The following is a 14,065-nucleotide window of genomic DNA, read 5'->3' as shown; positions in this document are numbered from 1 at the left end:
GCTTTGCCCTCAGTGAGATTTCTGTTTTGTGGTCTCATGGGGGACTTGACTGCTGGGAGCAGGGGAATTCCTTTTTCCCCACAAGTCCTCCACATGATACACAATGCCACCCAGGCCAGGGCTCATTGTTCTTTCACCCTTGCTACCTGCTGCAAAGAGACTGATATGGATCTGGCAGTCCCAGAGAGCTTTGCCCAACCCTCAAGAGAAACCTTTCTCTGTAATCATACGTAGGCAGGAGTTATTTATATGCTTATCATGAAGGATGGTGGTGTCCTAAGCTACACTGCAGAAGCGGGGTCTAGATTCTGCTATTGTAAAGTCTGGCAGGCATTTCTCTTCGGTTTCATTTTTTCCACCTGTGTTTTGCTGTGTCCTGCTGTGTGTGAAGAGATAAACCATTCACATGTCCCTATGGTTGGTGCACGTGGAGAGAAGCAGAGGTACCCAGCCTATGTGATATATTCTGTGGGACTGATCCATGATTCTCCAAAAGCATTGTATAGCTTTTTGCCTCTAGGCTTCTCTGGAATGACTCAAGCACCAGTTTACCAGACCATGCCTTCGATGATGGGGATGCCAGCAGCCATGCCTATGATGCCAGCAGCTGGTGGGATTGCACCTATGCCAGGTAATAACACAGTGTTTCAGTAACTGTACAGGGGAAGAGGATGGAAGGGTGGGTGTCGTAATGGAGCCTGTGCATTTGAATGTCAGCCAGGGTGCACAGTGAACACTCAGTTCTGAGCTGATGCTCGGGCACTGTGGGGAATGATTGCCTGTGGGTGTTTGCAGACATGTGTGTCTTCCACAGCCATGATTATGCCCCAGCCTGTGATTCCAGCTGTGGATCCCAATCAGTTAACAGCACAACAGCAAGCCTTTATCAGCCAGCAAGCCATGCTCATGGTGAGTGGAAGCAACTGGCTGGAAGGGGCTCAGGAATTGGGGAAGAACAATGCACTGGTGTATGTGCTGTGAAGAGGTTATCCATGCTCCCCTCCTACATTAGGCCTGCTCTGTAACACTCTGTTTATGCGCTGGGGCTTAGGTATATAAAGTTGGGATTATTTAAGATTGCAAAACTGGGAACCCCCTTTTTGCTGCTTTGTGTACATGGGGACACTGAGGCACCCTAGGTGAGTGAGTAGCAGGGACAAAAGCAGGCCCCAAGAAGCCTCAGCTGTAATTCACATGTGTTTTTAAGTTGGGATTTGTTACACATGCAGATCTGCAGTGTTCTGCTTTCCATGCCTTGTGAGCGCATGGAGGTCCCAGGCTATCACACTGGTAGCTGAGTCTTTGGGGTATTGTTAGGAGCTCTGCACACTTGTCCAGGTGGGAGCAGACTCCCTGGGCATGCCTTGTCCACAACACTGGGAAATTTTCAGGGAATTGTGTAGATGTTCTGTGATTACCAGTGAAAGAATGGGATCGCCTGACTGATGGCTGGTGGTTTTGTGCAGCCTAGAGCTCATGGACATTGCAATTCCTTCCTCCAGGCCCAGCAGATGACCCTTCAAGCCATGAGCATTTCCCAGCAACAGCAGCGGTGGCAACAATCTCTTGAGAACTCAAGGCCACGAGTCTCAGGTCCACCACAAGCCCAAGGCCCGGCTCCAGCCTCAGCTCCGTTCCCAGCCACTTCCCCGAAACCCAAGAAGCCTCCCAGCAGCCAGAACGTGGCACCACCACCAAAGGCTTCAGAACCACCAGCTAAGGCAGAAGAACTGGTATGAAAAACAAACAGCGGTGGTGAATTTGGTTTGAATTTAATGATTTGCGTTTGCTCAGCGTCCCTTTGCTTCGCTTCCCTTCCTGTGTAGCAGTGGTTTGGCAGAGAGGAGAGCAGAAAGTTATACTTACTTATGATACAGAGGCCTTTCAAACTCTGCTTGCTGATTCTTTAAGACACCGGATCAAACCTTGGTGGCATTAGCTCTGTGGAGGTTTGGCTGCATTGTTGGCCAATTAATTCCCAGTTGATCTGAATTTTACCATAGGAATATTCATCACTCTGAATTCTTTATCTCTTAGCAAGCTGCCTTGGGCTTCTAACATACTCCTCTTTCTCTGGGCTTGCTTGATGATTCCTTGGGCCAGAGACTGATCTCTTGGGATCCTCCCAGATGGGGAGAAGTTCTAGATCAGAACTTGGTAAGGGAAGATCACCTCTGAACTTAACAGTACTTAATGGTTGCTGGTTAGTGCTAACTAACCATATTGTGAACTGCTTGCAGGTTTATAACTACATGGAACACCAGTTCACCAAGAGTGAAGGTGATGACTATCCTCGGGAAACTTTCCAGCAGAAGAGAGAGTATTTTCAGAAGATGGGTAAGCATCTACCATTTTGGTAATTTCACTCATCATAACACCTTGTTCTGCAGCCTCCCTGACATGACAAGGAATTCTTGCCTCCCTGTCTGGAACCTGGCTAAACCCTGCAGGAGCTGCTGGTGCTGTGTGTAGCAGGAGTTTTGGGTGCCTGCTCGGCTGGCTACGATTCAGGTTGTGAGGCTGTGTTGCCATTTTTCTAGAAATCTTCGGGTTTGTGACTGCCACACCCCCCTTTGCCTCTACAAACCAGGCTTCTGCTGACTGATGCAAGGGTGGGAACCATGCCATTAGTGCAATGTTTAGGCTCTGGGTTTAACTAGCTCAAATCCCCCTTCCTATGCAGGAGAGCAACAGATCCAAGTGAGGAAAGTCAGGCCTCCCTCCAAAACTTGGACCCCTCCAGCAAATCCCCAGCCAAAGCACGAGGAGGAGGAGAAGGAAGAAGAGCAGGAGAAGAAGAAAGAAGAGAAGCCTAGCCATAAAACAGAGGCAGGTAAGATGATGTGCAGTGGAGACTCAGGCAGGCTGAAAAGCAGGAACTTTCCAGGAGCATTGGGCCAGGACATAGACAGAGGGGGAAAGGATCTGGCTCTTCTGGGATTCTGCATCTTGACAGCAGAGGAGACAGCGGAAGGCCTGAGCTTTGGGAAGTGGGATCCCAAAGCAAGGCAGTGGAAGGCCGTGGCCAGTCAGCCCAGTGGTGAAAGAGAGGGAGCTTCAAAAGAGATAAAGGAATTTCTCCTGTGTCTTTGCTGGTCTGTTGGTTAAAGCTGTCATCCCCAATAGCTCCTGCTTCCCCTTTGCCACGTCCTGAGCCAAAGCCAAAAAAAGAGACACCAAAAGTGGAGAAGGAGCCACCTGTAGTGAAGCCTGCAGGCCTCGAGTCGCGGCCTGCACCCAGCCGGGAGATCCGCAACATCATCAAAATGTACCAGAGCAGGCCAGCCCCTGAGCCCCAGCCTATTGAGCCTGTGAGGTGAGAGAGTGGGATGTACCCAGGTGGGCAGGAAAGAGATGAGTGGGACTGTATCCCAGCCATGTGGCCACATGGCTCCATTGTGGCCACAACCCCTCTGCAGCCCCTCTAACTGTGTTCCTCATTTCTTTGCAGGAGAGTGTCCAAGCCGTTTATAAAGAAGAATGACCCCAAAAATGAGGCTCTGGCCAAGCTGGGAATGATGAACCTCCCATCTCCCAAATCAGTGAGTTCTTTGCTCTCTGGTCACCTAAGAGCTCAGCAGAGAGGGCCTGTATATTCAGCCTTCAAGAGGTTGAGAGCTACCTGGTAGTGCAGTAGCAGCTGGGTGATTGCATTACTAGAAGACTGTGAGCTCGTACTGTGGTGCTGCCCCTCCTAGACAGGGTTCCTGTCTGTAAAGTCACTTGAGGACCTGGACAAAAGGCTCTGGAGCAGCAAGTCCTATTGTGGTGTGTTTAAGGCTGATCTGGAAGCAAGCAACTCATGTTCCCCCCATTGGCACCAAGGTCTTGGCCCATTAATATCTTCTTTCCCCTTCCCAGCCGGAGGCTTCAAGCTCAAATACTTGGTTCTCTGCACCTGGGTTTGCTTGATCTTCATCTGTTTGTAGACCATGTGCTGATTTAAAGGTCCTGGTATCTCTGTTCATACAGATCATGCTTCTAGGGTTGAACTGCTGCCCTAGGGATGATTTATAACAGCAGTGTCAGGACAGAGCACAGTAATGCAGATGATGACTGTGTCAAATGATTGTGCTGTTTTGCAGCCATCCCCCCTGCCACAAGAGAAGAGAACACCTCCACCTCCCAAGCCCAAGCCAGTCTCAGCTTCCAGCTCTATCAAGGAGAAGCAGTTGCCTCTCCTGTCCATCTTCAGCCAAGAGAGTACCCCACCAGGTTCCCAGGCCCCTCCTGCTCCCCCTCCTCCCCCACCATTGCCTTTGCCTCTCCTGCCTGGGAACCAAGGCCGGCAGGAATCCACAGGGAAGGGTGAGTATTGACTTCACCCAACTGGGTTTTGGTAGCAGTGGGGCAGGGATGGTGTCGGAATCAGCCCAGTGGCCCGGGACAGTCACGGCACATGCTCTGTCATCGGTCAGCTGGCCAAAGACTGAGTGGGCTGTGCAAAATCAGAGACTGTTACCATAGTTCCAGTCTGGCCCAGCACTCAGCATGGCACTTCCCAGCTCTAACTGTTCTCTTCCCAGTGCAGCATAGAATGTCAGGAACAAATGATGGAGGGGCTGGGTTTCTCTGAAAAATGGAGCTAAAAACAGAAAAGACCTTTGGGCTACAGCTTTATCACGGTCCAGTCCACAACATGTTTCATTACCTCCCTGAAGCATAATTACTTTATCAAAGTTGCAATTCTCAACAGATGCACTTTAGACCAGGGAGGAATGGGAAGCCGGGTGTTTTGCCTTCTAGAGCCTCTGGAGGATCCTTAGAGACAGGCTGAGGAATGAAGGAATGTTTGTTTCTCAGAGGGAGAATGAGAGCCTGGGAGACACTGGACACTGGCCACATAAGGAGTGTCTGGATGCTGCCCACCTAAAAAATGACATAGCTAATGCTTCTCAGCAGAGAAGCACTCTGGAGTGTTTCTATTATAAGCACTGAACTTTGTGGCTAATACAGCAAGCATAAATGCTATGAGAAATGCCAGTACTCACATGATGACTGTTTTGTGCATGCATTCACATTAGCTGATCTCTGACCTTCAGGAGGGTTCTTGACAGTAATCTTCAATCAGGGACATGGTACTGTCCTCTTTCTCTTGGTAGGTCATTGGCAGGTGGGAAGGTGACCCTGTAGTCAGCAAAGCCCATCCTGACTGCTCTCTCTCCTCACACAGACTCTACTGTAACAGTGGCAGAAGATGACGGTATCAAGACCCAGCTGTACAAGCTCACTGCCAGTGTCAGCTTTTCCTATGTCAACCCTGCCTGGAAGATTTTTCTGCGCAAAGAGGTACAGTTCATTAGCTGAGGGCTGGCTAGGGCAGGAGGGAACCGGTCCCACATTTGGTTAAAATAATTTTTTTGTCAAAGGCACCCAGTGTGATATAAGAGCACAAAGACAGTTCTGGGAGGTCACATGATACAAGGAGTCAGAGGCAGGGGATCATCTCATAAGGGGATCTGAGTCCTACTCTGTCTTACTGACTCTGGTGTCTCAATTTCCTGTCCTTTCCTTCCTCTGTAAAACGCTGAGAAATCTACAAATAAAGCGTAAATTTGTTGTTACCTGGTGCTTTCCTGTTAAAATAGTATAAATGTGTTTAAAATCAAGTATTGGAGAGTGCACTGAACTGACCAAGGTTCATCCCATGGTCTCACCACTTTACTTTTGGTCCTTCTGTTTACATTCACATTGTCTCTTCCCTGCCTGTCCTTGGAAATGGACTCATCCCTCTCTGGCAGTAGGGCATATGGATTACAAAACATCCTTGGGGACCTATTTCTGCAACATCTGTAAACATCTGTAACATTACTATTGGTTTTATCCTCCTCTTGCAGGTATTTTACCCCAAAGAAAATTTCAGTCACCCTTATTGTCTGAATTTGCTGTGTGAACAGGTATGTACTGGTGTATGACTCAAGGCCTGTTGTCTCTCTGTTTGGGAACAAAACACTCCATAATTACACTGCATAAATTGCCTTCACCTCTGCATCCCTAGCGGTGTTAGTCTCTTCTCCAGGTCCATCCAGTCAAGCCTCTGTTCAGTCCTCTCTGAAACTCAGTCGGTTCAACAACCTCAGCTGCTCCAATACATTGAGATGTGGCCTTTTCAACGGAAGCCTCTTTGTTTCCTTCCTCTGCAGATCATACGTGACACCTTCTCTGATTCTTGCTTTCGGATCTCCAGGGAGGAGAAGCGCAAGATGAAAGACCTGCTGAGTAACTAACAGCCCCATCATCCCTTCCTCCCTGTGCCCATCCCAGCTTTTGGTTTGAAATGAGAAACCAGCCTCCAAGCCCTTTCAGACAGGACTTAGGGCAGAGGAGAAATGTTTGTCACTGCAGCAAGAAAGCACATTTGTGTGTGCTGTGTAGTGCAGTGTAGGAATGTTTGTTTATTCCAGATGGCCATGAAATGGCCCTGAAATTTCTCTGAGCCAGAAAAATTTAGTTCTGATATGTTTATTGTGGGGAGAGCAAACTGAGGCCTAAGAATGGGATTCTGAGTTGTCTCAAAATCCTACTGTGTTCTTTGACAGGAGCTTCATGGAGAGGGGGAGAGAAACTAGTAGTAGACTGGTGTGTGCAAGTAATGTGGTATCCTTTTGCCTCTGCACATTGTTTGCTGCACTGTAATCTCTGAGGGAGACTGGTGGGAATGAGTGCCTGGGCAGAGGGAGACTTGCCCATCTTTGTCTTACTGAGAAAGTATCTGCTTTTGTAACCCTGCTAGTGGCGTTCCAGGTTGGCAGTGATGTTCAGTCCATTCAGGAGGATGGGATAAAGAAGAGGATTGTACTGGCTGCTCGGGATAACTGGGCTAACTATTTCTCCCGCCTTTTCCCAGTTTACGTGAGTCTTAATCTTCTTGCCAGACCCTGGGCTTGCCTTAGCTGAACCCCCTAGTTCACCTGGGGTCTCTTTCTGTCCTGGCTGTCTCTCCCTGCCTAGCCATATATCACTTATTCTTCTGTGCCTTCTCTACCTTTTTCCTTACTTGCTATCACTCTGATGCCCTAACCATTTTTCTGTTTGTGCAGGCTGCCTGCTTGGCAGCTGTCACTTGAGTCTTTGTCCCCATAGTTCTCCTATTTGCCTCTCTGCACTCTCAGAGTCCTGCTCCTCTTTCTTCCTTTACTTGCTCTCTCCATTTTCTAAGTTTCTGTGAAAATGTTGCTGGGTTTGACACCTCTGTCAGCCCAGGGCCTCCTTCGTGGTACATGTGGTAGTATCTTCTTCCCCTGCTGCATTCTGTTCAGGTGGGATGGAGCCTTTGATGCTCTCTGCTGCACTTCCCTTTCAGGGTGAAAATGGAAGTGATGTCCAGATCCTGGGTGTTTCTCACAGGGGCATACGTCTGCTGAAGGTGGTGAAAGCAGCTGGCTATAATCCTGAGCACCTGAAAATTCTTCGCAGCTACAGGTAAGCAAAAGGGTGGTCGTTGCTGCAAGGATGACAATTTGTCACTTGCAAGATGCTTTCAGAGTGTAAGAGGCAGACTGAACAGGTAAGCTGAAAATTGTTTGGTTGCACTGTGCTCTCTAGGATTGTCCTGGGCCAGTTGTGACTCAACGACCCTCTTTCTAATGCGTTTGGCCTTCCCCTTTCCTTCCTACCTTGTGCTTTTCTTACAATGAGTGAGTGATAGGTGTGAGTCAGCTCCATGCATGTCATCACAAGGGGGGGTCCTCAGAGTGCTACGGTGAAAGCATGAGCAGCCTATGGTGCTATTACTGTTGCAATACAATGCTGATGAAGGGCCACCCTCTGGAGCATGCTGAGGCCTGTCTCCATTCTCCTTGGAATGAGCTCCCATCCCCATGACCTGCATTCCTAGTTCTGGCGGAAGGAGCCTGAGCATGCTGGCTGTGTTCTCAGCTTTGCAGATGTGCTGTCAGTGGAACTGAAGGGCAGCAGTGCCCTGGAATTCTCTCTGAAGACAGAGCAGCTCTTACTGCACTCTCCAAAGGCTCCATGCATCAAGACCATGGTAGAACTCTTCATCCAAGAGCTGAGGCAGGTGAGGGAGTGGCTGTAGTGCAGTAGGGAATGAAGGTGGTTTCCCACATGGACCTGAGAAGGTCCATGGAATGCTATGGTCTGAGTCCCTCACATTCTGGTGGTGAGATTTGACTTCTCCATTGCTTTTTCCCTAGGACACCAACTACGTCATTGCTCTGCGCAGCTACATCGCGGATGACAAGAGCCTTCTTAGCTTCAAGAAGGGTGACCTCATTGAGTTACGGCCCATGCAAGGCGTGGAGCCAGGTGAAGAAGTTAGTTGAGATTGGCAGGAAAGGTGGGGACTGGGTTCAAGGGCCTGATGGACCCGTGGTGCCCAGAAGCTCTGCATGCTGCTGTCGCATAAACCAGAGGAAGGCAGACTGTTAAGGGCTGGCAGTCAGCTTTCAGCTCTGCCATTCTCTGACTGTGACCCACCTTGTTCCAGCTGCCACAGTTATAGGGGATGTTATCTTAGGAGGCTGGAAAGTCTGATCAGAGTCTGATGTTCTCCTTCGCCAGTAGGATGCCTCGCTGCTCATTTCTCTTGGTAGCTGCCACTGTTCCTGACTCTTTCTCCCCTGTTTCTGCAGGCTGGCAGTTTGGGTCCACTGGTGGCCGCTGTGGTATTTTCCCCACCAGCCTGGTGCAATTGGCTGCAGCCCCTGATTACCTCAGCACTAGCATGGACAGACATGGAGAGCTGCAGAAGAGCATGAAAGCTTCCCCAGAGAGAAGGAACACCAGCAGGGAGGTGAGTTGTCCTTTGGGGAACTGCCAGGGGACATGGCTGGATTCTGTGGGATCTGCCAGGGTGGGTCCATGGCCCTGATAGTGTCTGACCTCCAAGGCTAGAGGGAAGAAGATGACTGCTTAATCCTTGCAGATGGAGATGCTCAAATACTATCATAGTGGAAGGGGGAGGCACCTCACATACATGAGGCCTTCCCAGGTCCGTCAGGTGAGGAGAATACACCTTGCAGTTCCTCAGCTAACATTTCAGAGTGGGTTTGGTGCCTTTCCCTGCAGAGTTCTGTTCCCAGCCTGACATCAGAACCTGACAGCATCATGTTGGTCCCTGCTGGTGACCACTATACCATGATGGACTTCGCCACAGCCTACTTCCGAGAGGCTTGGCCCACGTGAGTAGGTTGTGGTCCTTCCTGAACAGGCATACACAGAATCTGTGTAGCCTGACCCACACCAACCCATTTCTGGGGATGTTTCTTGGATTGCATGTTCTCACTCCTCTGTCTAGGCAGGGACTGAAGGGGACGTCTGCTGAAAAGAAGAGTGAAATGGACCTGGTCCGGCACACCAAGGTGAGCCCCGTCTCTCCCCATAGCTACAGCCAGAATCCCAGCTCCAGCATTGCCTCTAGCTTTGTCCCCACATGGCAAAAACACAGAGGGCAGATACTTGGCTGCAGTCTCTGGAGGACTGTAGGTGCCCTCTGCTCTTCAGTGCTGCCTGCAAGATACTGGGAGCTTGTGTCTTTTGTGAAGCCTGAAGCAGAGCTCTGGGCAATCTGCCTCCCCAGCTTACCCTTGTATTCTGGCCCTGCAGGTCCCAATCCAGGAATCTTTGCTCTGGTACTCTGATAGTGAGTTGAATGAGCTTGCTACAAAGAACTTCAAGAGTAAGTACCTCCCTAGGACACAACACTGCAGAGGCTGTAGCAGGGATGAGTGGGATGGCCTTGGTGGCCACACATAGGCATCATGGGGCCCAGAGCAGGGAATGAAAACTATGAGAGTAGGGCCCCTCTTAAGGCATTCTGCAGTTAATAACCACCTGTGTCCATGCTGAAAGGGTCCAGCAAAATGCATTTTGCCTTGAGTGCAAAGTGTCCAAGAACACACACTGCCTGGGCTGATGCCCCACCAATTACACATGTCCAATGCAAGCTGCATAATAGCCTGTGGAGCAGAAAAGTTTTCAGGACATTTCTAGTCTACTGCCTGCCCCATGGCAGGATCACCTCTGCTTAGACCTAAATGCTAGCCTTTGCTTTGCAGCTCTGATGCGGTTCATGGGAGATGAATCAAAACTCAAGAACCAAAGTGAGGTTGAATGCATCTATGAAATCCTTCAGGTTTGTGACCTTCCTCTGGGCAAGGCGCTAAAGCACCAATGGGAATGAAGGGCCAAGACCTTGCTGGGAAAGGAGAGAGCAGGGAGAGACATAATGCAACCTCCTGTGTGAGAAAAGGAGCTGAAACAGAGAGGCTGATTAAAAAACATGGAGGGGAGAGGTCACATGCAAATGGTTTCTCCAGACATCACTGTCTGGATGAGAGCACAACCTGCCTCTCCTTCTTTGGGCCTAGACAGCACTAGAGGCCAGAGGTTGCAAAACCCAAGCTTTAGGCCACATTGGCAGAGCTCCAGAGCTGGGACAGGAAGGGCACAGAGACAACCTGGGGCCTCTCATGCCCTCATCCCCTCTCTGATGCTGTCTTCTCCTCTCTGAATGCAGCTGTGCAAGGAGAAGGAGAGTTTGCATGATGAAGTCTACTGCCAGGTCATCAAACAGGTCACCTACAACCCTAACCAGTGAGTACTAGCACTGTCAGCTTCTGTGTATGCACAGCTGGAGGGGAACCATCTGCCTTTCTGCATGACAGCAGGACCAGGGGAGAGGCTGCCCCTAATGATGTATTGTCCCCAGCTACTCAGTTGCTGGAGCTTTTGTTGAGAACTCAGGAAATTTAGCCAGCCATTAGGTTTGGCTTTTTCACTTCAATGGATGTTTGTCCTTGTATTTCTGGCTACTGATATATCTGGGCACTGGTAAACATTCTTGGTAGCTCCTGGTAGTGGTGCTGCTCAGAGCTCTGATTTCCTCATCAAGTCCCAAGGAACTGATACAAGAGTTAGGTCTGGCTTGACCCCACGCTGCCCTGTAACATGGCAGCAAAGGCATCAGAGTGGCCTTGACTGTTCCTTTTCTTTGTCTGTTGTCAGAATAACTGAATTAATCCCTTCCTCAGTGTAAGAAATCTCTGACCACAGGCCACCATCTCATTTTCTGCCACCTCCCAAAGGTGTTCAGAAGGGCAGAGTCTCACTTTGAGCTGCTTGGAGCAGGAATTGTCTTGTTCCAAGGTACCCACAGTTCTTTCTGTCCTGCAGGGAGAGTGTGCTGCGTGGTTGGTTGCTCCTGTATCTGCTGACTGGATACTTCCTCCCTTCTAACATCCTGATGCCCTATGCCACCAAGTTTCTGCAGCTAGCCAGCAGTGATCCGTCTAGCACCCATCAAGGTATGACTGTTTCTGTGTCCTGTAAAATAAACGGATGCCCCCTTGTTGTAAGTCCCAGTGGTCAAAGACAGACAGGATCCATGTGGGGACATGGTCCAATGGGGAAATTTCCCTTATCCTGTTAAGACAGGAGAATTGAGTGGGGTACTGAGGGACTGAGCCTGCAGGCCAGAGTCTGCTTTGTACTTCTAGTCTTTCTGTTTACAGAGGTCATTTCCCATTGCATGTTCACCCAGGCAAAGTAGAACTGTGTGTCTCTCGGAGGCTTAGCTTAGCCCTGCGGCTTAGGTCATTTGACAACTAGACCTTGGGGGAAAGGCAGACTGTGGTCTTCCAGAGTTATCAGCTGGGAGGTATTTGGGTTGGAATCCTGCCAGAGAAGAGGGTTCTAGTTATCCCATCCTATTATTCCTGTGTACTCTTATTGCCCTGGACTACTGCTGTCTGGGTCTAGCCCCTCATGATTTGGACATGTCCTGGCAGAATGGGAGATGGGGTCAAGTCTCTTTCCTCTCCTAGCAGCAGCCCTGGGTTAAATTCAACACAGCCAGGATGACCCAATCCCATAGGAGAAAATGCTTAGTCCTCTATTTGGCTCAGCACATGAAGTTTTTCCTTTTTTCTGCAGATATAGCCAAGAGCTGTCAGAGCAACCTGCGGAAAAGTTTCCTGTATGGGGGCCGTCGCCACCTTCCTTGGCCCGTGCAGATAGAGGCATTGCTGGTATTGAGCGGCAGAGAAGTGGGGAAGCTGGGAAGAGAGGGAGGGCAGAGGCTTGCCAGGAGGTGCCATGTGCAGTGTTACGGGGTGGCTAGTGTTTCAAGAGAGGAAACGAGGCATCTGCCTGTAAGGGGGACTGGGAAGCGCAATGCCATGGAGTAGGCAGGGATGTGGGCAGGGAAGAGGCAGGTACTATGAGCAAGTAGTGGAAGGCAGGGTTGAGGAGGAAGGAAAAGGGAGAAACCGTTGTGGGGCTGATGGGATCTTGCATGTCTTGCTGCCTAAATACTGTCCCTTTGCAGAAGGGGCATGGTGCCCGACGGCTAGTGATACTGATGCCTGGAGGCATAGAATACCTCACCAGAATCAAGACATTCACTGTGAGTCTTCTGCTTTGAATTTCTTCATTGGTCTGGACTCTGAGCCACACCAGGGAACTCCTTGGTCTGTCAGAACCTTGGGCTTGGCCTGTGCTTCCCACAGTGCTGTGACAGTTTCCCACTCACTTCCTAGGAACCCCTGTCAGCAGTGTATCTCCGCAGGGTCTGCACAATGCTGGGATGCCTCACCCAGCTTGCTTCTTTGTGCAATGGCCAGAGCCCTGTTGCTGCCCGCCAGCAGGCCCAGTATGTCTTAACTGCTCTGGGGCTGCTTTGGGCTTGCCTGCCCATGGTACTTATTTGCTTCTTTCCTTGCTTCAGGTAGCAAAGGAGCTCTTGCAGGAGATGTGTGAGCAGATGGGGGCAGGCGAACAGAAGGAGATAGAGGACTTTGTTCTTTTTGCCATCAGGCGTGACAACAATAACCTCGGCAAGTAGAGACTAGCATCTAGCTTCTTTCTTAAAGGAGTTCCTCCAACAAGAAGTACCATGCTACTATTTCAAATGGTTGCCCCACCCTTGCTGGCTCTGGGAAGGTTTCTCTTCAGCAGTTTCCTTCTGTACTAGGGTTAAGGATTGTGCCTTCTCAGAGGCTGTGTTGCTTGTTCCTGAAAGAGGTGTGTGTGTCTGTGTGGGTCCGTGCCCTCTAGAATGGCTGATGCTGAGAGTCATAAGGGCAGGGTGGAATAGAGGTGTGCAGGAAGGGCCCTGTCCCAGGCTGTGGAGCTCAGCCTGTTGTCTCAGCACCAAGAGCAATGACCCTCTCTCTGTGTAAACATGTAGATAAAATGGTGAGGCCGATAAGATCAGAGGAGTATCTTCATGATTACCTGCTGGAGGACAAGTTGGTGACTGTGACTTTACGCAGGCTCATCTGGAGGACATCTCTGCATTTTGAGAACAAAATTTATACTGATGTTCATTATGGACAGGTAAGCAACAAGGGCAGTGCACACTAGGAACGTCCCTAGCAAGGGCTTCCTAGCAGGGGCAGAGTTAGTGTGCAGGCCAATGGGCATGTCCTAAGGGAGCTGAAGAAGTGGGAGGGCTTTGGCTTTGTGTGCTGTTTCTGGGAATGACTAGTAACTGAAGCTATGGATGCAAGGAAGGCTTATAGCCCTAGCCTATAAGCTGTGCTGTTGCAGACACAGTTTGTGCAGTTCTGCATGCTCTTCCTGAGCCCAGAAAGCCTTTGCTTTCATGTTATCAGCCTGAGCTGGATGTGTTATCAGCAAGGCAAGATGTGGGTCTCTGCAGCCTGGTGCTGCCCAGACCTGCCTGTACCTTCTGGAGGGTCTAAGAAAGGCCTCTGCTCTGCTGCCTCTCAGATGCGGTGGGATTACCTGAATGGGAGGATACTGTTGAGCCACAGTAAAGAAATGGAGATGCAGGTGGGAATTTTGGCAATGCTCCAGCACTGGGCCAAAAGAGAGCAGCAGAACTCTGCTCCCTCCAGGTATGTTTGTCTCAGGGTGGGTCTCTCTCTAATGGCTGTTGGCACCACAGGGGTTAGGGGTAGGTGCCTGAAAGTACTCTCTAGATAATTAAGGAATGGACAGTTCTGGAGAACATAAGCTACTAATTAATGTCACTACTTAGTGACTGACTCCTGCCCATAATCAGAAAGTTTACCTCCTGTTCACACGCTTAATGCTGACTGTCTCTGATCCACATTTCCTTTTGTGACTCCTCCTGAGC

At 49.9% G+C, this 14,065-nt stretch overlaps 1 protein-coding gene across 1 annotated transcript in view; it reads left to right on the top strand.

Annotated features, from left to right (window-relative positions):
- The window catches only part of MYO15A (myosin XVA), a 39,603-nt gene that overhangs the window by 23,149 nt on the left and 2,389 nt on the right, over positions 1 to 14,065 (top strand). Inside the window, exons 30-54 of the mRNA XM_010296176.1 lie at positions 521 to 631; positions 815 to 909; positions 1,503 to 1,733; positions 2,241 to 2,337; positions 3,127 to 3,316; positions 3,452 to 3,542; positions 4,086 to 4,308; positions 5,174 to 5,289; positions 5,838 to 5,897; positions 6,144 to 6,219; positions 6,734 to 6,852; positions 7,304 to 7,422; positions 7,879 to 8,020; positions 8,157 to 8,268; positions 8,595 to 8,755; positions 9,031 to 9,143; positions 9,260 to 9,323; positions 9,568 to 9,640; positions 10,020 to 10,096; positions 10,481 to 10,557; positions 11,137 to 11,267; positions 11,896 to 11,990; positions 12,689 to 12,797; positions 13,151 to 13,299; positions 13,696 to 13,823. Coding sequence (XP_010294478.1) covers positions 521 to 631; positions 815 to 909; positions 1,503 to 1,733; positions 2,241 to 2,337; positions 3,127 to 3,316; positions 3,452 to 3,542; positions 4,086 to 4,308; positions 5,174 to 5,289; positions 5,838 to 5,897; positions 6,144 to 6,219; positions 6,734 to 6,852; positions 7,304 to 7,422; positions 7,879 to 8,020; positions 8,157 to 8,268; positions 8,595 to 8,755; positions 9,031 to 9,143; positions 9,260 to 9,323; positions 9,568 to 9,640; positions 10,020 to 10,096; positions 10,481 to 10,557; positions 11,137 to 11,267; positions 11,896 to 11,990; positions 12,689 to 12,797; positions 13,151 to 13,299; positions 13,696 to 13,823 — 2,959 coding nt within the window. The remainder of the gene's footprint in view (positions 1 to 520; positions 632 to 814; positions 910 to 1,502; positions 1,734 to 2,240; positions 2,338 to 3,126; positions 3,317 to 3,451; positions 3,543 to 4,085; positions 4,309 to 5,173; positions 5,290 to 5,837; positions 5,898 to 6,143; positions 6,220 to 6,733; positions 6,853 to 7,303; positions 7,423 to 7,878; positions 8,021 to 8,156; positions 8,269 to 8,594; positions 8,756 to 9,030; positions 9,144 to 9,259; positions 9,324 to 9,567; positions 9,641 to 10,019; positions 10,097 to 10,480; positions 10,558 to 11,136; positions 11,268 to 11,895; positions 11,991 to 12,688; positions 12,798 to 13,150; positions 13,300 to 13,695; positions 13,824 to 14,065) is intronic.

The sequence above is a fragment of the Phaethon lepturus genome, unplaced genomic scaffold, assembly GCF_000687285.1.
Source record: "Phaethon lepturus isolate BGI_N335 unplaced genomic scaffold, ASM68728v1 scaffold22960, whole genome shotgun sequence".
Classification (NCBI taxonomy): Eukaryota; Metazoa; Chordata; class Aves; order Phaethontiformes; family Phaethontidae; genus Phaethon; species Phaethon lepturus.
This window is presented reverse-complemented; position numbering and strand designations above follow the sequence as displayed.